This window comes from Triplophysa dalaica, chromosome 5, assembly GCF_015846415.1.
Source record: "Triplophysa dalaica isolate WHDGS20190420 chromosome 5, ASM1584641v1, whole genome shotgun sequence".
In the NCBI taxonomy this organism is placed as follows: Eukaryota; Metazoa; Chordata; class Actinopteri; order Cypriniformes; family Nemacheilidae; genus Triplophysa; species Triplophysa dalaica.
This window is the reverse complement of record NC_079546.1, coordinates 10,996,711-11,023,556: the sequence shown is the minus strand read 5'-3', so window position 1 is coordinate 11,023,556 and position 26,846 is coordinate 10,996,711. Positions and strand designations below refer to the sequence as shown.

The window sequence follows — 26,846 nt, the reverse complement described above, 5'->3', positions numbered from 1 at the left end:
TTTGAGATGAAATATTTACAGTGCCACTCGTCTCTTGAGGATATAAAATCTTACAATCCTTCAGTGTATCTGAAATGGGAAACTATATACGCTTCAGATCTATGAAAAATGCTCTTACCTTCTTATATGCAATCCAGTCAAATACTCTGTCGATGTCTGTGGCTTTAAACACTTGTTGAGAGATTGGATGAGAATGAGCCAATCCGTCCAATAACATCACCTCATGTAGAACATCAGTCAGAAATCTCTGTTTCTCCTGTGGATGAGAGAAAAAAAATAAGTTTTATTTGGATTTTTTGTACAGAACAAATGCAAACTGGTCTCTTTTACAAGGCCTTTTCATTACAGATTAGGACCTTAAATAAAATGTTTTGAAAATATCATTACAGCAACAAAACTAAGCGGAATGAGGCAATTAGAAAGAAAAGTAGTACAGAATCTGAATACCATGGTACCAGATAAGAGTATTTATGAAAGTCATAACACCTTTCAAACTTTCACAAACTCTCATACAATACTGCAAAATGTGCTTCGTCCGTCATATGGTTTTCCTGTTACTCTTTTAAAAGTGTCAGTCTGTCAGTTACTGTAAATGAGAATGAAATATTAAACGTATGAATTATAAATGAAAGCATTACACTCCGGGTTCATATTCAAAACATCTTCATAATGGTCTTAGAAATCTCTGTGACTGAACAAGTGGCAGTGGCAGTTTAAATATAAACTACATTAAGATTTTATTCTTTCATTACTTGCTGATATGCTTAAACAGTATATAAGATAATGCAAGCAAACAATCATATGCTATAAAAAGTTGATTCTTAAAATTATTTACCACACCTATATTCTACAAGCCGTTATGAATCAGTCACATTTATTTAAGCTTTGGGAGCTTGATTCACATCCTATTTAACACATGAATTCAATAGAGCATATTTTAATCCAGGGAATTTGGCCCAAGCAAACAACATAATGAAATGAATAAAAACAATGAAATGAGTCATTAAAAAAATCATAATCGATGCATTTGTAAAATGTTGTCAATTTAAATAATATAAATATAAATCTCTCAAAGCTAATTTCTAAGCGTACAGATCAGTTATTGAAAAAACCAAAGCCCTTAAACAGATTGACAGTGTGGACAAAATACGAGACAGTCTTGGTGATGGTAGACATTTTCAATAAGAAAGAGGTAGATACACAACAGCTGGTAAGGTAAACTAGTCTCCGTCTGGTGCACACAACAAGGTGTTTACATCAAATGTAATTTCATTAAGACCTACTTACCACCATCATAACCTCTTAGATCCCTGTAAATGCAACCGAAAGCCTGAAGATCCAGAATACTACACAGATCAATCACCATAAACTCAAGAGACTGCAGTATTGCCCCGCTCTAGTAACTAGCCTTGGAGCAATTGGGTAACCAGGTCCTCTGATTATTTCCATGGTAACCAGATGTAAGTATTACATCATGCACGTGAGAAGGAGGATGAAATCTCTGCTCCAGAAGTTACAATATGAGCAGATACCCATTTGAATGATCTTTGAAAGACGTCTGCCAAATCCTTGCTTTTGAAGCCTACAATTATTTCACTTTTGTGGTAAGGGGTAACAGTATACAATTAGATTCCATTAATTCAAGGTGGGGTGGTTGATTTGGAAAGGTGCTAGCACTAAAATTATAATCCCACCTTCTATGCGATTTGCCGTCCAAAGCCACGCCTCCTCCAAACACATGAATGTATTTCGTAAATCCAAGTAGTGAAGTACAAACTAAATTCATTAAATTCTTCTCGAAGCATGTACATATCTGTCCAAAAGGAGGAAAGCAACCATGGTATCGTCTCTCAGACCCTTTGCCTCCTGGAGCTGTCTCCATCATGTAACAGTTTTTTTTTTGTGATTGTAAAAATATTATTTGACAGTTATACTTCTTGATTGCAATCGGGATGTAAAGATATTTCCAACCAGCATGACAAATAATACAATTCTGGACAGGACCACCTATTCTGCCTTTAACAAACTTAAAATAAACAAGTTTTCGAAAGCATCCTAGTTATTGTTATTTTATCATTACAAAAACATTTCTTCATTTATTCATCTATATTCATTGTGTAGAGTAAAAGTATGCATTGTTATTTTCATTGGATAATTTTATTGAACGTTAATTTAACTTTTATTGAATGTTAATTGTTGTAAGCTATTATCTTAATAACAGTTAATAATTGTTTTTTATTTAGTTTATTCACAGTTCTTGTCTGCATCCTAATTGTATTGCCGACTTCTATACTTAAGTTTTCTGTAATGTGTATAACTATAGTATCGTTTTGTTGGCCAAAATGGACAAAAATAGACTAATGACTCAGTAGAACCAGCAACAAACAAGCTATTATAAGATGGTAAAGGTACAGCATGACAAAAAATAGAAAACTGTAATTTCTCTGTAAAGATGGTAGTAAAAACCTTAAATTCTAATTGATTTAATGGCTCATCTTTATTGGTAATGTGCTATTGGTTTAATGACTATTGGTGGAGTGATATCTGCCTGATGGAAACACAAAATACACAAAAATACAGTACAAAAATTAATTTTGTAATGCTTTTAATAGTAAACAGCTTCTGGTTCCTAATGGTGATTGTAATGGAAACCATTAAAATTTGCATTATGTTTATCAGTGAAGTATAACGGTAAGTAAGAAAATGTAATATAATGCTAATGACAGACTAAACACTAAATGACTTGATTTAGTATTCAAACTCCTTTTATCATTATCCTAGGGCACAACACCCATAGTGTACACTCCTGTCTAGCATACATCAGTTCTGACTGAGTCAGGACCAAAAGCGAAAATAATCTGCACACATCAACTCACAGAGTTACTCATGTGACTCATGTGAGCAGAAGTTTCAACAAGTTCAAATCAGCACGATTCCCAATGAATAACACCATTAGTCATAACAAACATCAGAGAACTGCGTTACGTTTTGTTACGCAGATAATCCATATACCCTAATATTTCATTCCCTATTACAAAACCGCTTCACTTCGGGCCATTTAAGCAGAACAGTATAGTGCTAATTGCTAGCGCCATTACGAAAATGTTCAGATATGGTGACTGATGACATTAAAGGGAAAGTTCACACAAAAAAGGCAATTCTGCCGAACACAGAGCAATGGATTTGGAAGAATGTCAGACACCAAACAGATCTCAACCCCCATTGACTCCCATAGTACTTGTGTTCAGCAAAGCAAAGAAATGTATACAGGATTGTAAATGATGACAAAATTTTCATTTTAGGGTGAACTTTAAAGTTCAAACATATTTGCAGGTATATTGATAAAATACATGTCTGCAAAACTGGTGTTTTATTATAATGTTTCTTTAAAACAAAATACTTCTTTATGGTGAATTTACTTGCAATCGTTGATTATTTATTGATAAATGATTTGTGCATTTGTTCATCAACCTCTTAACATAATTTAACATTGGTATGTACTGAAGCATAAGAAACATGTGAAATGTGTATTGCACATTATGCATTCTTCCTAGTCAAATTAAACACATAACACTGATTAATACTGTCTCTCTAACAATTATCAAAGAAAATGTTATTATAAATGGTATCAACACAGTAATCAGAGGATATATTGTGTTGGTTTTAAGTGAAATTTGTTGAAAATACACCTGCTTCCATTAAACCCATTCAAACAGTTAGAAACTGACAGTTAGAAATTATTAAGAGCTCAATGAACCAGGTGAAAGGAGAGAAAGCGAGACTTGACGTCTAGCATCACATCCAGATCTCTTGTTTTAAAAACACAACCGTCTTTTCACAGTAACACCAGCATTTAACAGCTGAAACTGTATGAGAGGACTGCACGATGTCAACGTTATAAGAAATCTTACCATGTTCCACTTGGGAAAAAGGAAATCTGTCCCGATGTACTCAAAGAAATGAGCAAATCCCTCCTTAAGCCAAACGTCCTCCCACCAAACAGGTGTGACCAGATCTCCAAACCACTAGACAAGAGAACAAATCAAACAATAATGAAGTTATGATTAGCGGCAAAACCTGATTTTCTGAGCATAATGGGCCCTATTTTAACTATCTAAGCGCATGGTCTACTTAAGGCGTGTCCGAATCCGCTTATGCTACTATAAGGATGAGAAAAATGGTCTGCGCCAAGCACATGGTCTAAAGGGTTATCCCTATTCTCTTAATGAGTCATGGGTGTGTTTTGGGCTGCAAACCATGCAGTAAACCAATCAGAGTTTCATTTCTTATTCCCTATAAAAACCAGTTGCACTCGCTATTCCAGTTGGATTCGCTATTTACACGGCAGAATCCGTAAGAGCAAAGACTAGGCACTTCGCAAAGAGGAGACTCATCTGCTCGTGCACGATGTTAAAGCGCTCAAGCTGACTATCTACAGGACAAGCCAGATTTTAATTTTTATGTACATAATGATTTACATGCCCTGCGATGGGTTGGCACTCCATCCAGGGTGTATCCTGCCTTGATGCCCGATGACTCCTGAGATAGGCGCAGGCTCCCCGTGACCCGAGGTAGTTCGGATAAAGCGGTAGAAAATGGAATGGAATGGAATAATGATTTACATTATAATCCATTTATTTGTAATATTTGGTAATATTATGTGCTGCTGCACGTCCCTCTGTTATAAGCAGAATGTACACATGCTAATCACCTATCTATAGAGCCAAATTACTACCGTCCTCTTTAAATAACAAAAAAATATTGCGCCGTTGACTTTAGACCAATTTTCAGTGTCTATTTCAGTTGCCTCAAAAAAGCAATGCGCCAAAACACACCTCGTTTTCAGACCAGCACAGCCATGGGCACACAAATGGGCGCAGATGCATTTGCTATTTAGACACGAAAATGAAAACTGCGTTGGGCTGAAACTAGCAAAAAAAACTTGCGTTGCGCCTGGCTCCGCATTGCGCCATGTGTATGATAGAGCCCAATATGTTTTTAATTCCGAATAGTATTTCATAAGAATTTTATATTTTAGGACAGGCTATAAGGCAGGCATATGTGCCACTGAGAGCCGTATCCCTGGATCTTTTTACCCCAGCACACAAGGCTCTGTATGAGACAATGTTCTTTCATCTGAAAGGACATGACATCTTTAGAGAAGTTCAAAGGCTCTCCAACAGTCTAATGGAATATTAATCTGTGATTCAGATGAATAGAAGGATAGAGAAGCCACAGACAAAGACGACCGGTTACTATCACAGAGGAAACATCTAATAATGACACATCAAGTGCTTTCTCATTGGTTGAATGACTGGCGCTTTCTTCCAATATGTCAAAAGTTCTGATCTTGAACAACGTCAGAAAGAATAGCCATAAAACAGGAGGATGCGGTAGCCCACCTGCTTCATTAAAAAGTAACCTAGAGAAAGAGATCACTATGTACTTCTATACAGGACATTTCCATTGAAAAAAGCATCCAAATCAAAAAACAACATCCTTAAAAGGAGTAGTTCACCTTTAAAATGAAAATCCTGCCATCAATAACATGCCTCCTAGTCATTTCAAACCTGTCTGACTTTCTTTCTTCTGCAGAACACAAAAGAAGGCATTTTGAAAGATGTTAACAGAACAGCACAGCCCCCATATTGTAACCAATGCACGTGAATGGGGGGCTGTTAACAACATTCTTCAAAATATATTATTTTGTGTTCTGCGGAAGAAAGAAAGTTATACAGGTTTGAAATGACAAGAGGGCGAGTAAATGATGACAGAATTTTCATATCGAAAGTGAACTACTCATTTAAGACATTAAACTCCTAAAATCAGATAAGATTTGCTCTGATGAGAGCTGACATGTCTCAAGACCGAAAAACAACCAAACTGGAAGGTCTTGTACTAAAATGGCTAAATAATTGAGTTGAAATGTCTGAGGTCTGTTAGCTGCATTGAGTTTGTGTCTATGGAGAAAAGAGATGTGCACTGTAGATGTACAGTATTCCAGTATGGTCACGTGTTACATTTACATTTATGCATTTGGCAGACGCTTTTATCCAAAGCGACTTACATTGCTTTATCCTATACATTTTACATAGGATCGAACCCACAACCTTGTGTTGTTAACGCAATGCTCTTGCGTGTTAGGAGAGCACACAGAATAAGAGACATGAAATTGACATCATATAGAATAAATTCAAGCACCACAGTTTGCTAAAAACAAACTACAGTTATAGTTATACTTAAGGGATGTTTCATTTGGAACATGAGGAATTTAATGCTAGACATAAACAAATGTCAAAACCACGATCAATATCTACTGACCATTAGTTTGGCTAAAATTAGCCAAATATGATTTCATCTTAACACAACTGAATATTATCGTGGTGGTCTTGATTTAAAAACAGCAAGATGTTTTGCAAAAGGCCTTAAAAAATGTGGAGTTACATATCAAATGTTACCATCAAGACAGAAAGGTAAATGTGTGTGTTTTACCTGATGGCAGATCTCGTGCACCACCACCATGGTGAGCTCCATCTGATAGGAGTAGGAAGAGACGTCAGGATCCAACAAGATCTTCTGCTCCACAAACACACTCAGACCCCAGTTCTCCATGGCTGCATACGGATGCTTGGGAACTGCAAGCAGATCTGTGCAGAGGGAAGAAGGTCGGAGGTCAATGATGAGCAAGTAACAAGTAAAATGATAGAAATTCACACCAAAAATTGTTTATCATTGACACCGCAAAGTATCAGATGGTTTATTCTACAAAATCCAACTGCCGAAGGATTTTTAAAGTAAAGCCATATTAAAATGTTTTTATCATTTAATTCATACACCAAAATCTTTCCCACTTCTACTCTTTTTTTTAAGCACTGAGAAAATAAACCAAAGCAAAGTGATAAACACTCAACCCAGTCATTGTATGACCCATAAACATATTTTCAATAGCTTAAAGCCTTAGGAATCAGCAAATCTGCAAATGTTTAATGCCTTCCTCTCCATCAGCTCCGTGTCAGGTAGGATTCATTTGGCAATGAATACAGAAGTAGGTAAACCTCTGGCGCTGATCTGAACCAAGATCTCATAATCAAGAGGAACTGTTTAAAACTGTAACATGATTATCACAGACAAGATGTGTGTGTCTTATTGACACGTTTTTCTCAGATCAACTGAATGCAGCTGCAGTTTGTGAAGGGAAGATGCAATTACCATGGCAACTGATACGGCTTGTTGGTATCAAACACCTTTGAGACTGAACAGACATCAATCACTTCCATTGTAAATGAGTCTCCGTTAAGATTGTACAAAAACACACACAATTAACGTTTGAGGTTGTTTTTTGAGTTACAAAAATAAACAGTAATGTAAAATGAAAGATGAAAGAGATGCTCTATTAAACAACTTGAGAGATGTAAATCCGAACCAAACATTGCAGGTTTAATTGACCATTGGTAATGTCAATTAAAGTAAAGACTTTTATACAAGCTTATGCTGCAATAACACAACCAATGCTTTGAGTTCAAACACTGAGATACAGTGGATAAACAGCTGTTAAGTTTGTACTACTGTATAGTTATGCGGTTCATACCGTAGGAATTATCTGTAATGGTGTAAATCCCCGTGTTTAAGGTAAATACCACCTTCAATATGTGGAAAAATTTATATTTCCGTATCAATTTAATTCAGTTCCGATTCTAGACGTCTGGGGGTCCTTAGCAAACTTGTGAGGGGCCCTTGTACAAATAATTAAAAGTAGATATAGCCTAAACATAACTGTAAACTATAAGAAAAAAACGAAAAAAAAAACAATTAACGCTAAAAAAGACAAAAAAACATTAAACAATTAATTATAAAATTTAATTTAACTTTCATTTAATGGCTCTGGAACCATCTAGCTGTCAAAAGCTATTACACGCAAATGTGTGTCCTTACTAATGATTTACTTAAATAATATAAGCATGAGAAATAAAGTTTACTCAAGAAAGCTAAGCATACAAAAGCACATCAATAATTCTCTAAGTGTGATGGCACAAACTGAAAATTACATATTGCTTTATGGGCAAACGTAATACCGTGTACAAATGCTGAATTTGTAAATCTGTTCTGGAGAAGTGTTTTGTAAGTAGGGTGATTCATTGCATAATTTGGCAAACTATAAAGGACAAAATAGTACAAAAACACATTCCTTCTTGTTCTTTTGCTTCATGTTGTTGCCATTTTCTTCTTTATTCGCTCCAGATGGTCACATGTAAAGACGTATCAGCACATAATCTTTATGTCATTACATGCTGCCCACTGCATGATATCCATGTATGTAACAGTAAGTAAAGTTTTGAAAAGGACATGTCGAAATGATTCTTCTAAAGTTGAATTCGCAAATTATAAAAATAGTGTCTTTGTAACAATCCTTTTTTGATTCGGTTCTCAAGGGGGCCCCCTGGTGGTGCAGGGGCCCTACCCAACCTGCGTAGTCTGTGTATAGGAATGATTGGCTCTGATTTAGTAAGCTAACTTGGAGAGGAACTAATTGTTTACATTTTCAAACTGTGTATCCTTTCAAATAAGACTTCAACATTAAAATGCTTTTAATGTGCCAGACATAATTAAAACAAATAGAGTGGATATTAAAGGGATAATTCATCTGAAAATGAAAAATTCTGTCATCATTTACTCACCCTTAGATTGTTTCAAACCTGAATATATTTCTTTGTTTTGCTAAACACACAGGAATACATTTGAAAGAATGTCAGATCTAAGCCTCCATTTACTCCCATAGTAGGGGATATAAATACCATGGGATTCAAAGGGGGTTCGATTTGACAATCTTCCAGATATCCTCCTGTGTGTTGAGCAAAACAAATACATTTATAAAGGTTTGGAACAACCCAAGTGTGATTAAATGTTGAAAGAGTTTTCATTTTTGGGTGAAGTATCCCTTTAATAAAAAAAACAGCCAACAACATACTTCCAACACATTAGCAGGAGCAACACTAATGGTGTTCACCGACTTTAACCTAAACCTTCTGCTGTTCAATCTACAGACACATGTTGGTTTTTGTTTACAGTTAATTAGGTGTTAGCGTTTTATTATACAGTGTTGTAATAGTGTGAATGTGTTAATCTTGTTAATCTGATGTTATATGACTCCAGCAGTGTTGATGATGGTCTCTAGAGACGACTGACAGCGAAGCTGATAACTCCAACACATTAACTTTCACTTCTAGTTTCACCTGCTCATATTCAGAGTCAACACGGCTCTACTGTATTACAGTACTGAGTAAACATTCATGAATGGATTAAAGCCATTACATCGTGTTCTTACTAAGCAAATACTGCATTTGTCTTTGTGTTACTAATGTGCTTGGACTCTCAACAGCAACATTTCAACTGGGTTCTTGCCTAGAGGTTCTGTCAGCATTTAACATCTTTCATATCGTGTTAAAGACCTATTATTAACTTCCTGCTTTTAATGAATCTTAGCTGCTTGTTGAAAAATGGTTTATTTTGTGTTCTAACTAAGCCAGACACAAAAAGACAAGAGATACAAGGTTGTTACGTGCCCAGTTTGCATGAATATAATTTTTCTTTGGCGTTTCAGCAGTGCACTGCATGCAGAGTCTCTGCCCTAATTAAAACAGGTTTTGGCATCACATTCGCACTCCTGTCAAACACTGAATTTTATCTCCCACATGCAACACAGACGAGTCTAGATGGGGTCACAGCCCCGATTTAGAGCCTTCTGTTCTTCAGAAACTTATGTTGAGTCAGAACAAACTCATGTTGCATCATCTAACACACACACACACACAGACTCGTTCTCGGTCGATAGCACCTCCAGACGCCCTGCGGTCTGCTCCCACATGTGAGCTCTTAACACAGGCTGTGGGGCAGAAGAGAGCAGAACTGACCCCTGAAGACGAATCGAGTATTTGGCTGACTAGCTCGCTCAGGCTCTGAGAAGGAGTGGATCAGAGAAGACGTTGACAGGAGATTGAAACAAGCGCTCTGGTCGACGTCAGCGCGCTCAACTTTGGGAGAGCTGGCGAGCAATGATGACCATTCCAGTTGTTTTCTAAGGCACGGAGTTGCTGAACCTTAACACACGTCACCCACAGACTGTTTATACACGGTTGATTTTAGAAGGTTAGTTCTCTAGCCCTGAGGGCAACATACCTGACAAACTGATGCAGGACATACTGAGTTCTGAGCTTGCTCCTGTCATGTCATCCTGTGAAAATCCACATAAAGATTCAAATCATGACCGTCATTAACACCTGAAATACACTTCCCTCACAGAACTGTGTGATGCCTGAGAAGAAAAGCCTCCAAGAGGGTTAGAACAGATGCTCTCCGCTCAAACATGTCTTTTTTTGTATAAAATGTTACACATCGTCGCAGTCGGGCGGAAACCTCCTATGTCCAAGTTTGGTCAATTTCATATTTTTTCACAAATCGATGCTATTGGTCAGTCCCCATGTGGGTGTGTTATTTTTACAAATTTTTAGGCATTCTGAAGTGTTTAGTTTTAGATAGGTATTCCAAGTCAGCACATTGTTTATTGTATTGCATCACTTATAGTTCTTAAACCTTTAAAATAGAGTTTAGGCAGATGCATGTTATGACAGTCGTTAGCTTTGCTTAACTACTGAACCCTTTTCTCTTGTCAAGAGTCTCAACGCGACCGCCAAATTTATTTGCTTCCAGTTTATCGTTTTATTTTGATATTGCATTTAAAATAGAGTTTAGGAAGATTTATGTGACCACGATCATAGCTTTCATTAGCTATTAAAGTCTCGTCGTCACTTGTAAAAAGGCTCAACGCGACCGCAGACTTTGATGAACACTGCTGGCAGCGGCGATGTTTGTGACCGTACCATTCTTATCAATGACAGCGTAATCTCGTATCTCCCTGCTCCCAAATCAAAAAACCTTGTATCTCAGATTTAACATGGTTTTGGGGAAATGTTTTGTTAATGCTGGTACACAACAGTATATAATAGCAATATAAGGTACAATATCAAGTTTAACGATAAAATGTTTAATAACTAAAAAAATATGGTTTTGGAGATGCAGTGATTCAGCCCGACAGCGACGATATAGATTTGACTTTTGTGTATAATTACTATAGTAACACCCAGTCCATTTCATTATCTATAATACAGCATCTGCATCATTCCCAGACAATCCAAACCTTTCTGATTCCTGATAACATTTTCTGTCATTGTGAGTGCAGTATTACTGCTATTAGATCTCCAGCTGGTATCCGCTCTCTAATGATGTCTGCTCTATGAGCTCTGACTGTCCATTCTGTTCATCCACAAATCACAGCTTACAGGAGGCTGCTGAAATGGAGAGAAGTCTTTAGAGGTGAAAGGCAATAACAGTGATCAAGTTCAGGTGTTCACTACAAATCACAGCAGAACGGAGGGACACGAACATGTTTTATCAGCTCGTCAGGCCGGGTGAAAATATCATGAAACAGATCAGTGAGCTGAGGACATTGTCCAGTAACACTCCAGTAGTTTTCCGCTCTTCATTTCCTATTCATCTTTATCAGTAATTGGAAGGGAAGAAAGTCAAGGCTGGTTATTATTCTAACTTTTTTCTGTGACAGTCGAGTTAAAGTTAAAGAAAAGAGAACTATTCAAGTTTGTGAAATTACCAGAAGAAAGTGCCAGGAAGGCACGGGATATTTACAAAAGTGCTGAGGGATAATTGTCCAGAAAAAAGAAATGTCTAAGGCTGTTTTCAGATCGAGCGTTGGTTTGGTTTCACAGTCAACTTGATTCGGTCGAACCCTGCTGCATTTGTGCTCATCTTACATCATCAAAAATGTGCACGGCGCATGACAGAAAAGTATTGTATCCTAGTTTCCATGATCTACTTCGTACTTCGTGTTCAATACACAAACAAATTAATGAATCATTTTGATGGCATTGATGAACCTATGCTGGTTTCTGCGGTGGGGAAGAAACGTAAACCATTGAAATCGAATCATCTACGTGAGGAGATAAAGAAGATGAGGCACAGCATTAAAAAGATGACCCATTGAATTCTTTTTAGGAGCGATGACTGATTGAATGTATTTTTAATCCAGTGCCCGTATAAATAAGTATTGTATTGAGTTCAGAGGCTTTCATATGTGTATCAACTCACTTTGTTGTGTATTTTCAACAAGTTCAATATAAAAAATACCTTTTATATTGATTCAATGGATTTATAGCATTTTTTTTAAATGTCATGGATCAGGTTTTAATAATAAATCTTTTAAAATCAAAATCTGGATTCAAATTTGTTATGTTACAAGAACATAAAGATGCTATGTGAAACTTTGAAACAGAAAATAGTGGTTTTCATATGGTCACATTTTTACTCCAATTTTTTTGGAAACAAACTCTTCATAATGTGTAATTTGGTGCTATTATGCGCAGCAGAGTAAATTACATTTGGGTTTACAGTATGCGCATTGCATGCAGACGGCTTTCTCCATGATCTCTTACATATGTTTTATTGAAGAAAATTCATTGTTATCGACTTATGCGTATCCTAGTGCGTAACGCAGGTCACTTTACTTCCTCATCAGGTGTGACCCGGACCCCGTGTTGCTTTCATATTCATGCGAACCGGCTATATTTCGAGAGCGACTGAACTGAGATCACCTCTTTCAGGTAGTCTTGGCTTCGGTAGCCAGATGCGCACCCGGGTTCGCTTGACAGCTTTAACATTAGCGATTTTCCTTGCAAACCGTGCCCCGTTCCAAAATAAAGATCTAGTGTGAAGCCACCTTGGAAGTTTTCCTCTGCTTTAAACTATTGAAGTGCACAGTCAAACACTTCAACACACACACACACATCATTAGCACTCAGTGGAACCTTTGACTAAATGTCACAGTTAATATTAGAAGAAACAAGATACAAGAATAATTACAGAAACGTTTTTTTATATCCTGCAGAATGTCAAATGAGCTATTGGCCGTGTAACCTACACAGTTTGAGCATGTCAACAGCCATTAAATCTAATATCTGCTGGAGCTTCTTCACTCAAGTGCTGTTCTCAGATCAGTTCCACCACTATAGAGACTCTAACCCACAATACTTCAGTACTGACAAACACTTGAGAACAAAAGAGAGGAGATCTGTAACAAATCCTCACAATTGAAATTTTAAAAGGTGCCACAAGTAATGACGGGGGTATATGCATACGGAACGATGACGCATTTGTGCTAAAATCTCAGCCAGCTCTGTTACATCCAGCGCAAATGGTGTCCATAGGGAACAATGGCATTATTTACTTGGTCCCAAGATGTTTGTAGGATTACAGTCAACATCGTGAATAAAATTATACAAACACTGCGTCATCGACAACAAAAATGGAGAAGCGTTTCGGGCAGGCCGTTTCAAGTTACATCCACAAATAAGACATAACATATCTCAGCTCTATGAGAGCGGACGTGGCTTAGCTGACTGAGATTGTAAAGGAAGTACGTCATCGCCCCCGTGTGCATATACCCTATTTGGGGTACTTGAAGCTGGCCAACATACTTTGAGATTTTTATACCGATGCCTACTGGTGTGGACGCATAATCACACAATAAACTATATTTACTATATAAGTGATTTGCAGGGATGTTTGTCACAAATGTGCTTTGTCTGTAAATAAGAGGGGAGAAGAATGAGAATTGAAGGTTGATTTTGTTGTTTTAGCTTTTTGATATACAAATAAGCAGTGTTAAATAAGCAGTGTTATGATTGGCTAACCCGACATGCACCACAATAAACACACTGCTGTTCATCACAGACAAACAAAAAATTGTTATGTTAATGTGAAATGTTTTATAATAAATGCACATTTTTTTTGGTTTCATTTGCAAAAAACACAGCGGATGTGGCTTAGCTGACTGAGATTTTAAAGGAAGTATGTTATCGCCCTGAGGTTTTCTCTTTTCGAAAAAGATATCCTATTAATCAACCTATCAAGAAAGTAAAAATCTGACTGTGGAGATTTTCACACTTGTTGTATTTGCGGGGTCTCTGAGATAGATACATCTTCACTTTTCACTTCTCATGGTTTCACTTATTTTTTTACATTGAAACAAACTCAATACATTTGGCACTGGGAAACACTTCCAAGGATGAAGCAGACAGCTCAATACTTTCCTCTCTTACCCATTCTCTCTCTCTCATCATTCATGTGTGAATTGACATCATGTGTAAAGAAATCCTCCTCTCAAGCTTTTCCACTCTTTCTTCTTGAACTTAAACTGTCACTTTTTCCCATGTCAAAGAGGATGAGAGAGCAAGAAACGTTTTTCTATTTCTTTGGACTTGAAGTCTGTTAGGACCATGAATGCTGAAGGATTTTATTGTTCCACATAAAATTCAGACTTCCAAAAAAACAGCTAGTGCTGATCGGTTTGTCTTTTATAACCCCACAATCTCTTGGGAGGTTTTAACGTGACCTCCGCCAGTTGCACTTACTGTGATCTATCATTTTTCTGTGGTTTTCTGTTGAGTCAATAATCGGATTCTTGTTTCTGTTTGTTTGTTTGTTTCATCTTTAAGAAGCTACACAATACAGTCAGCAATACACAATAAAAATACACTATATAATGCAAAGAGACATTCCTGAGAAACATGCAGTATTGCAATAGGAGCAGAAGGTGAAATCAGAGGAAATTCATGATTCGCAAAACTATATTTTGAATGTGTACTCCGAAGCATCCAGATTCAATCCGAACACAAATTTCAGTAGTTTAATCTGGTTTGAGAAGTTTACTTGAAGATGAAATGAATTATGAATTATGAGACTCAGTTTCCCACAAAGACACTTCTTGGGGAGATTGTTATTTTTAGAAAAATGCCCCAAACTGTAAGTGAACATGATCTTGTGTCCAAAGCACATCAATACACAATAAAAGGCTTAGGTTTAGGCTTTGGTTTCAGTTTTTTTTTACAATTTATGGGATTGACGGTTTTAAATGGGTACAGTAATTTGAATTCTTTTCTTGTTTAAAATAATAAATCTGTTAAACTGTCAGTAACATTTTTGGAATTAATGTTCCTAAACATTTCATACCTTATTGTTAATGAATAAAAAGGAAATTTGTGGATATGAGTGTTTTTAAGAAAGCATGCTTGACATCTTGAAATTAAGATTTCGTGAGAATCGCACTATTGTGCGAGTCTGCACTTGCACTATTGTGCGAGTCACTATTAGCGTGTCTGAAACAATAGTGCGATTCTCACGAAATCTTAATTTCAAGATGTCAAGCATGCTTTCTTAAAAACACCCATTTGAAAGCAACTGGTTGATGTGTTTCTTTACATAAAATCAAACTAATTGTAAATATCTTTGTGTGTGTGTGTGTGTGTGCGTGTGTGTGTGTGTGTGTGTGTGTGGTGTGTAAACAGTCCTTTAAAAATGTTTCAGAGAATGAGGTTATTAGTCATGGAAACTTCTTTTTTTCCATTGTTTCTTCATTTTTAAAAATACATGAATATTCCGTCAATATTTTTTTTTCATTTAAGATCATCTATTAGAACATCCAATTATATTTTTAATTAATTTTAATTTCCCTCTGATTAAATACAGCATATAACTGACTCCGATAAATCGGGACGCATTACGGGAATGAGAATTTAGTCAGAAAAGGCAATAAAATACACAACTATTGTGCATGTTCATTCCTATTTATGCTTTGTTGAAGGTAGAGAACACAATTATGTTTATAATGATCATATTTTTCATGTTACTGAATTATGTTTTATAACCAAAATCTTTACTGCCATGACGTTTCAGTGGCTTCTTGAGAATGACACAAGCACAAAATGACCATCACATGCTAATTTAAAATGATATCAAAATAAACAAATGTTAAGCTGTGTTTGTTAAGCTTTTCATTAATGTTACTCGGCAAATTCCAAATAATGAGCTTAAGGTTGTAGAGCCTAAACAAAAGATCTTTGTTCTGCTATTTTGTCTGTGTGAGAGAAAGTCTAGCAGATGTCTAGAAGATAAACGGTTCAGCCAAACAGAGAGTTTAAGCTTTGAAGGCAAGTAGACAAGAACATTTCAATTAAGAATTCGTGCGGCAGTGAACAAAAGACACTTGAATATTTCTTTTAGTGCTCCTTTCTCTCCTTTAAACAAGTTTTAGCGTGTCTGAAACTGCTTTAAACTGCATCACACATTCAAACACACAAAGCAAGCACAAAGGCTTCAGAAATAGATGCTCTGAGCCACACACACATCTGATCTTCACTCTCCGCTGATATTGGACTTTGAAACAACAGCACAAATTCTTGATAAAACAACCAATCAATACCCTCCATTTATGTCTAATTCTTTTCTGGTTCTTGTATCTTCTTGCTCGGTAAGGCAGTCTGTGCTTTATTTACAACGTTCACATAGCTGATGCTTCACATGATCGATGGCAATACCAGGTGGGTTGATTTGTTGATGATCAAGGAGGACAGAGATTTCTCAGACATGTACAAGTGTCATTAGGATAAAGATTAAAGTTAAACACTCTTTGTGGACTTGCTTCATGCATCACTGGATGTTAATGTGAGTTTATTCACTGGTTATTTTACCCTTAATCTAATCTACCATTAATTATAAATGTACAGATTGTCATGAATCTGAATGAGATTAATTCTCTGTGGCCTGAAACACAAGCAGACTCATTTGTACAAAGAAGGGATTGAAGAACAATAAAATGCATATCGATCAGCTTTTATCTTCAACAGTCACACACACACACTGCTCTGAGATCAGTTGGAGGAGATTTCACGATGCTTTGGTCTGAAAGGACTCTCAGGTGGAGCTAGAAATGGGAGGTGAGAACGGGAAACTGGAGTTTGTTGTTGATGGATTCTCGCTGGGAACATCATGAATTATGTATCTGCACAGAATACTGTATGTGGAAGAGATTTCAGATTTGGCTTGCAGGGGATGATGGTTGAATTGAATCTTGTTTTTCTCTCATTGGTTGTTTCTCTCCGAGTGGAGGTTCTGTTGAATCTTTGATCTGGGTGGATTTTAGCTAATTGACTGGGATACAGTAGGATTTGAAGGGATCCTGCTGTTTCCTCACTGTGCACACAGCAATTCTGCACCAGGCTGTCCACCAAAGCATTTCTGAAAATGCCCAGCTGGAGGCACTTGACAAAACTTCAAAGAGAACTGCAAAAATAAGTACTGCAACAGGAAGAACTCCAAAATATCGAATCTCACTCAATGGCATTACAAAAACAAAAGATCCAGGACATATTTAAAGCGATATTTCAGGCGAGAAATTAAATTTCCCCATGTCTTTCTCACCCTCAAGGCATCCTAACTTAATATGACTTTCTTCTTGAAGAATAATGCAGTCTGAGTTATATTACCAGTTATATTGTAGCGGTAGAATGGGAGCGAATGGGCGTAGATGTTTTGAAGCTCCAAAAAGTTCATCCATTGATCATAGAAGATCTCAACACAGCTTCGTGGTCTTAACAATCGTCTTCTGAAGCAAAACTATTTGCTTGTTGAAGAGAAATATCCGTATTGATAAATCTATAAACGGCAATGTCTAACTTTCGCTATCCCTTGGCTGCCTGAAGATTGTTTTTCCGGCAAATGACGCAGGCGTGTCGTAAGTTCCGGTAATGAAAGTGGCATTTTTCATGTTGTTCCAATAGGATGCCATCTCCTCTGTGCAGGCGTTTATGTCACCATCATTCGCCAGAAAACAAGCCTCTGGTTTGAGGCTTCCGATTGATAACGGAAGCTAGACATCAACGTTAATAGATTGGTCAACATGGATATTTCTCTTAAACAAACGCATCGATTCGTTTTAGAAGACATTTGTTAAGACCACCTAGCCGCGTCGAGCAGTTTATGGAGCTTCAAAAAATTGGCCCCATTCACTCCCATTCTACCGCTTGGAAGAAAAATTATATGTGGTATTTTAACTCAGACTGCATTATTCTTCAAGAAGAAGGTCACACCAAAAAACCCACACCAAGGCTGGCATGAGGCTGACTTAAAGGAGAAGTTTACCCTGGTTTTCTCATTATTAAGTACACACATTATTCTAATTTTTTATGCTTTAAAACAGTTTAAGGTTAAACAAAAACAAAACGAGTGCTAACGCCATTTTCACACTACAGCTTTTGTTGTGGAATAACATATGAATTCAAATCAAGTGAGAAAACAACCTTATTGGTGCTTCTCAAACTGTTGGTCTCACTCATCTTCTTGTTCGTAAAGTATCATTCTGTCATTGAGAGAAATCTGTTTTTGTAACTGACACTGAAACAGCTCCACGCTGACATCACATTGACAGGGGATCAATCTACAGAGCTTTTCTACAGCAAACACACCAATGCCTTGACAAAGACACACTATCACTATTCAAATTTCAGCTGTTTTTGTGAGGAATATTACTCAACTTTGAGCTCAAAACACATCAAGAATGTGTTGCGCAAAGGCACGTATTCCTAGCAAAAACATAAAAATTTGATCTATAGTACATGAGGAATACAAATTTATAGAAGAAATTGAAAGAAGAGATAAAACGGTAAGAACAACTGAATGTGAAAGAAAAATGGCAATATTAACATCACCGGTCGAAACCTGGACTATTTATTATTAAATATGTAAAGAAACTACTTTAGCTATCTGACTTATGAGAGCTACTGTTATTTCCCAAATCTGATCGGACTGACTTTAATATAATGAATGTCTTGACACACATACTGCAAAACGAGAAAATAAAATCCAGCTAAATCAAGAAAGAAATTGAATATAAAGTACCTTTCATACAAAATATTTCAGAGGTAGAGTATTGGAGAATGCGCTCACATTCAACAAGGATTTCAAAGATCGTCAACATTAAAGAAGTTCAGGAGTGTATGACATTAGTTCTTCTGCAGAACACAAAAGAAGATATTTTGAAGAATGTTGTTAACAGCCCTCAATTCACTTGCATTGGTTACAATAAAAGTGAATGGGCGGGCTGTGCTGTTCCATTACCATCATTTTTCAAAAAATCTTCTTAGGTGTTCTGCAGAAGAAAGTCATTTGTATGAATTCGTACACGTTTTAGTACAATTTGCTTTATGGCCAGTCACGGTTAAGTTTAGGGGCTCAGGCTTGCTCTTTCTAATATGATTTTGTACGATTCACAATTTACGAGTCAATACAAATAAGCAACCTTATAAAACTGTTACTTATTCCTGTGAGATCGACATTTTTGCTGCAACTTGGTCTAACCAGCTTCACAATATGCTCTGCAAGGCTAAAACCAGTCTCTCTGTCTTATAGTCATCCATCTCATCAACAATCCTAAACGGGCTGTAAATAACCATTAATGAATAGCTCAAAATAGCGAGGAAACAATATAAACTATCTTAAGCTGGTTTAAAATCTGGATCTTTGAAAATGAAAACATGAGATGTTGGCATGAGATCTTGCTATATGGTAAGATTGTACGAATTGACTGATTCCTCACTCCATGTGTGTTTATTGTGAGGTATAATGGCATACCGGCTAATAAAGAAAGCCTAATAAAGAACACCTTGTAAAGACCCCGTTTGATCTGACAAGCAGTGTGAGATGGTGGTGTCCTATCAGTTTAATACTGACAACTCGGTGTGAGAACTCCTAATGATAGACATGAAAATCTCGAAAGACCCAAATATTTGCTGAAGCTTTCCAGACAAATACTGGAGGGTGTGACGACAGCGAAAGATGAGATCCGTCGTTGAGACAGAAGTTTGTTTTCGGTGCACATATCCCAGAACGCCCTGGACTGAATAGAAATTTGGAGAGCTCTGTTAGTGTTGAAGAGAAGCAGGGAAATACAAACAACCCTTCAAAGAGCCCAATCGCGCACACAAACACACGACGCACACACACAAACACGCATACCCGTACACAAACCCACGCACACACTCAGGACAAGGGTTTCTTGCTATCAACAGCTTTGTCTCAGAGAACAATAGTCTAAACATGTTACACTAGAGAGTTTGTGTCTGCAAGCATGTGAGAAACACCGAGATCTCTTCTTGCTAAGAACATCTCCGCTGTTAAGAGCTGAGGTCAGGTGACCCCAGTGACCCCAAGTGACCCCGAACCTGGAGAAACGACAGTATGAGGAGTCCGGAGTGGAGTACACAATACGTTTTCTTTGACCTAAAGCTCAGCAACAGAGCGTAAATGGTCTACAAAGGCCTGGTCAAACCGTTCTTAAAGACAAGAGCACTTGTCTTTTCTTTTCTGAAAAGAAAGATGAAGATAAAGACATAAAAGGAAAAAGAAAGAAAGAAAGAAAGAAAGAAAAAGCACTGAACAAGATTGCAAGAGTGTGGAGATTGAGCCACAGAGGGACCAGACAGAGAAAGAACAGAGGCAAAAATTAGCTAGAAACATATGGAAGTGTCACAGATGATGACACTTGAGATGAGAGGCTTGTGGGTGTTTTCAGATGATATTTTGATTTTAATAAGGTCACAGTAAGTTCACAAAAAGTGCAAACAAAATTAAAACAAAACTCCAACTTTCACATCAGCTAGTGTCAATGCATGAGAGAGACGGACAGATAAGCAGACCGAGAAGAAGAGAGTGAGACAGATATCAAGCCTTGTTAGATTAGAATTAGAATTAAGTACTACAAACACTCTCTAAGAGATCTCAGAGAGAATCCTCCTAATAGAAAGAAATGAAGCCCAAGGCAACAGTCAAGCTAACCAAACATGAAACAATTAAGTGAAGTTAAAACAAAAGATCCTCAAGGTGAACTGACCACCACACCAAGAGCTGTGAACTCATTGGCCGAGACAGAACTTCAGAGGTCAAGTGATATTTAAGATAATCTGAGACAACACAATCTCATTATATATTTTAATGATGATGTTTATATGAAATGATGCAGGAGGATGTATAACAGTGGGGCCAATTTTAGATCTAAAATGAAGCCAAACTTGGGACAGAAATGACAGAAATTAATGAATATTAATGAGACCAGCTAAATTATTGTAATTAGGCCACACTTGAGCAACCACGTTTATGAATTTGACTTTATTATTCCGTCATAATTTTGTAAGAACATTTGCCGTCAGTATTGTAGATTAAAATCTAATGTTACACCAGCACGGTGAATTTGTTTTTCAGTTTCTGCTTTGATCTGCAGAAGTGTTGATTGCTGATATATCCATCCACGATTTCTAAGATTCTTGCACGTGGTTGCAAAATGACTCCCAAACTCCTTATAAAATCATATCGGTGTATCAGACAGTGAGTTAATTTTGACTTCCACAGGGACTGTTGTTCTAAATACTCATGACAGATGAAATGATTCATGTAATAAATCCAGAATCGGCCTCATTATTCCTGAGCAATATAATGATCCAATGCACTGAATAGAAAAATTGTGGTGACGCTTTGGCCCTCAAGATCTTTGCGTTCATTTTGCATGCCATTTCTCAGAAGAATAAATCAATCTCAAAGGGTTACACATTCTCGGAGTGTCATTGATGTAATAATCGACTTCATTTCAAATAATAATTGACTTCATGTTGAGGGTGATTCTGTCTGTATTTTGATCCATTACCAACCACAGATTTTTCATTCTTATGCTCCGAGTGATCATTTATTCATGTGTGAAATCAACACGCTGTTTGGCAATCATAAAATACACACTAAAGAGCTAATTATTCAAAGACCCTTAAGAGTTTAATGTGCTGCGTAGGAGCTCTCGTGACAAACAGATTTTCTTGAATCTTGGACCTATTTCACACATCAAGCATTTCCTGGAAATGTACCAGTTTATTAAACCCGGGCTTGGCAATGTTCCAAAATAAGATGTAAATTACTGGTTGGTATGAGGGCACGATGACATCAGCTTGACTCAATTTATGTTCATGATGAAATGAGGATGAGAGTGTGATTAGCAGTAAGGAATATCGCTATACTTTCCTCAGACTTCAGTGTGTCTAGTGTTCTTTTTATAGCAGTGTGTTATAGATTCAGCCACTGTAGCTGCAGGTCACAGTCACAGGCTTACAGAGTGCTGTCAGTGATTGGACCCTCCAGCCCTGCATTTGCCTTTTAGATCAGTGGTTCTCAAACTGTGGGGGGGGCCAAAATGGATCCAGGGGGGTCTCCACAGATTTTGTGCCATTTTTTTAAATATAGAAATGTATCATAAAGGTTATGCAATTATTCCGATTATTGGGGGGGGCCCAAAACGAAGTACTCTACACAAAGTGGGCCTTACAACAAAAAAGTTTGAGGTATCCCTTTTAGACATTTTTTGCCCAATCCAACCCTCCATTCCAAATTCCAGCTCTTGCCAGCTTTCACTTTCCTAGTCCTGCCAAAATTCCCACTCATTCCCCTCTATCATGCATTATGGGTTTGGCACGGTTGGCCCTCTCTCCTGATGGGGATCTGCAGAATTTTGCATGCTGTTACGCTAGCACACATCAACAGAGCATCAGATGACACTTTGACTGACACTGAAGTGGGAATACATCACTGAATCTGCTCATAGCTACACAAAAATACACGCACACAACATTTGCCTGTTTGACAGTTACAAACACACACAAACAAACCCACAAAGGAGAAACGGATAAAATTCCAACCGGATGTTTTTCCCCCATTTGGATAACTACACTGTACGAAAATATTAAAAAGGTTCAAATATGTCAAAAAAATATCAAAACAACCTGGAAATACACACATTGTGTGCAAACCTCCATTTGACCCTTAACAACTAGTTCAGCGTAAAATAACAAGACGTTTTATTTTATCCCTAAATTAAGACCGTTTAAAATGTGCGTAAACACCTAAATATAATTGTATTTTACCATTTATAAATCTGCATTAAAATTCACACTTCACTCTTTTTTTAATAGGTAACATAGAGCTTGAGAATGGTTTGAATATGAATAAACTAATGATTTTTAAAGAACACATCTTCTCTTGACAGTTAAATCAGCACGAGGCATTGTGTGTCTTACAGGTGATGAATGGAGCTCCTGTGGAGCTCTGACTGAACTCAGTGAGAGTGTTACTTTCACAGACAAATGAATCGAAGAATAAGACTGAATTCATGTATTTAATAACAAAAGTGATTGGCGGATGTGATACTACAAATCAAATATTAAAGTGACTGAAACAGCCATTAAACTGCTTATACATTTAACAGCACCACACATGCAGTTTGATCTAAAAGAAAAAGTCTTCCAAGAATTGGCTTCCAAAATTGCTTACAATGACAGATTTTTTTTATAATGCTCAATATCATTGACAATCAGTTAAAGGCTGTAATGGATCTTTTTCACATTTCCGGGTTTTTCAGAAGCGGCAGTCGTCATAGATGGGTAAACTTCTATAGTGGTGAAAGATTACACTACCACAAATACATTTTTTGAATACTCATTTGCTCAAATAGTTTTCACTACATTCATCAAACTGATGAATGAAATATTTATATTTTACTTAATTTATGTTCATATTAATTTATTTTATTGTGTAACAATTGTGTTAAATAAAAGATTTGAGGAATTTTGTTATATGTTATTTTTATTAAATAAACAATTTGTTGAATTGCTCCTTTAGTTTTGTCGCATTTAAAGGAACCGTGTGGTACACTGACATCTAGCGGTTGAGTTTGGTATCACAGTCTAAATTAAAAATATTGGAGAGGCAAGTTTAGCCAAGTAAAGGTTCGCTTTCTTTTGCTTGTTATCAGAAATAATATACAGGAACTCTATTGTTTGTGAATGTGTACCAGAAGTTAAGGGCAGTCCAGGAACGCACGCATGCGCAGTAACCTTTGTTTATTTTGTTGATTTCAGTCTATAGAGAGATTACACACTAAATGAAGTAAATGTAACCTTCCCGGTATAACCAGAATATAAAACAAATAAATAATATATTCCTATATATTAACTGTGAATATATTAAATCATTCAACATATATTAGAACATTTATTGAATAATACTAATAATAAACGAATTATAATGAATTGCGCTTTTACATATATTTGTGAAAATGTATAAATTAATACATTGCATTAAAAAAAATTATATTACTACATATTTTGTTTCATAATTTTTCCAATCATCAGGACTTTTGACATCCAAGTCGCCACAAACCGGCATCTTGGCTGCAGCCAAGAAACTTTCCACTCCTCCTAAGACACCAACCTTTTCAAAAAAGGATGGATTCACTCAGTCCCACCAAATGTGTGAAATTTCTTTAATAATCTTATTTTACTTTCAGTAAAGTTTTTATCTGCTAAACATTGTTAAAATTGTTTTTATCTTCATCTACCCATGGGCTGAAACACCCCAGCTTTCATCACCGTGACCAGGCCAAGCAGAAATGCAAACTCACAACTGTGATTAAAACCCCCTCAAGGTCACTGTGTTTTACTTCAACACAGCCACACTGCCAGATCAGAATAACTCATCGCAAGCATTAAAAAGTGAAAATGGGTTTCTAAAAATATTTGAGGCTGTTTTTTATCACTGACGTGGAGTGTTAAAAGCTTTTAACACATTTAGTTATTTTCATCACCTGTTACTGAACAACCAGGCTCGGTGCCAGAATGGCATAACTGGGGGGCATTTTAATCCCATTGGGGGGCTACACTACACCTTATTGTGATCGATTTTCTGCTCATTTAAATTTATTTATTCCAAATTAATATTAACAGCTACCTATATAATTGCCTGTCAGAAACACATTCGGCTATTTATGAAATATTAAATTGACAAAAATGTTAAAAAGCCTAATGATTATAGGCATAATAAACGGGTAGTACAGGAACTAGGGACATGTACTCACCACTTTTTGCCAAAGTCGATTGTGTCCCGACCACCCGAACACAGCGCAACCGATCCTGACGCAGCGCAGACAATCTTGATTAGTGGGTCTTTCTATCGCTCGTCGGTTGACGTGTGGGCGAGCCATTTCTTTCGGCTATTGCTTTTCGGGGAAATTTGCCCAATAATAGGAATATGATTGCTGTTACGAAACAGGAATCCAGACTTACAAAAAACCTTCAAGGTTTGGAATGCTGGGGGAGTGTATCAAGCACAGAAATACTAAGTCATACATCCAACTTGTTTTTTAAAGAGTTGACCATATTACGCATGAGAAGCCAGCACAGTAAACGGTGAAAAGAAGTCAGAATGCAAAAATAGCATGTTACCCCATCTTTACGGTGACCGCTAGGTCTCACTGCGCTGCAACAGAAGAAAACACATGCAAACACATGCAAACACAAGCAAATTCAGAAAGCATCTTCATTAGTTTGACGACACATACCCTGCAAATACTCGAAACACAAACAAACACAGAAACGCGCAGCATATACTCGCAACACAAACAAACACAGAAACGCGCTGAAAATTCTTGCTACACAAACAAACACAGAAACGCGCTGCAAACTGCACAGACGACAACGGAAGTGTTTCCGGGGGACCGCAAAAACTGATGCACCTGATTGGGACGTGCTTCACTTTGACTGTTCAAATTCGTTAGTGGAGTTGTCAGCCACATTGAAGGTAATTGCTTTATAACTTTATTTTAACTTTCTTAACGTACGTCTGTAGGATATTATTAGCCAGTCGATTTGAACAGTTTAACAAAAACGATGAGACATAGTAGCAGACTAACTTAAACAAGTGTCACAAAAAAAAGTTTAAAGGTTTAAAAAAATGATTAAAAACTTATTCTAGTCGACATAGTCAGTGTGGCTGACAACTCCACTAACGAATTTGAACAGTCAAAATGAAGCGCGTCCCAATCAGGTGCATCAGTTTTTGGGGTCCCCCGGAAACACTTCCGTTGTCGTCCGTGCAGCTTGCAGCGCGTTTCTGTGTTTGTTTGTGTTGCGAGTATTTGCAGCGCGTTTCTGTGTTTGTTCATGTTTCGAGTATTTGCAGGGCATGTGTCGCCAAACTAATGGAGATGCTTTCTGAATTTGCTTGTGTTTTTTTGTGTTTTCTTCTGTTGCAGCGCAGTGACACCTAGCGGCCACCGTCCATCTTTAATGTCTCGGTTACTATCACAAATGGGAAATTGGTGATGGTGGTCTAGTGGGTTAAACCACTGAACTGGTAAATCAAAAGGTTGCTGGTTCGATCCCAGCAGCCCCCACCAGTGTGTCCTTGAGCAAGACACTTTACTCCACGTTGCTCCAGGGGGATTGTCCCTGTAATAAGTGCACTGTAAGTCGCTTTGGATAAAAGCTTCTGCCAAATGACTAAACGTAAAATGTAAATGTAAATGTAAATTGATCATTGAAATTGATCAATTGATCATGAAATTGGATCATTAGAAACCTCAGGATTTCTAAACAAATATCTCTCCTGTCAAGTATTTGCTGAGTTTCAGTTCACGCGTTTCAGAGAGATACTGTTTTTGCGGAGAAAGACACTGATGGCTGAATCGCCCACTGTTTATTTTCTTTATTATATAAAAGTGCAGAGAGTACACAAATATGTATGAGCAAAATTACTGGAATACTTTAAGTATTTTTCAGCAGTGATAAGTAAAAAAGGTGGTGTGCAAGGCACCGGTCGACCCCTGGTCTTAAGAAAACTGGGAGGGCACTAATTATTTTTGGGGGGACCATGGCATACCAGCAATTTTAATGGTTGAATGTTCGCTAATGCACATTACACATACGTTTTACATGCTATTAATAATAATTCATATTAATTAATAATATAAGATTGTTTTTTACTATGTAAAAATGTAAGAATTACATCATAGCCTATTATTTCAGTTTTTTCTATATTCATAAAGTAAAAAATAAATATTTATAAATACTATATATTCA

At 36.9% G+C, this 26,846-nt stretch overlaps 1 protein-coding gene across 1 annotated transcript in view; it reads right to left on the bottom strand.

Moving 5' to 3' along the window:
* The window catches only part of LOC130421265 (thyrotropin-releasing hormone-degrading ectoenzyme-like), a 97,296-nt gene that overhangs the window by 28,184 nt on the left and 42,266 nt on the right, over positions 1–26,846 (bottom strand). Inside the window, 3 exon segments of the mRNA XM_056749062.1 lie at positions 119–256; positions 3,912–4,025; positions 6,493–6,647. Coding sequence (XP_056605040.1) covers positions 119–256; positions 3,912–4,025; positions 6,493–6,647 — 407 coding nt within the window.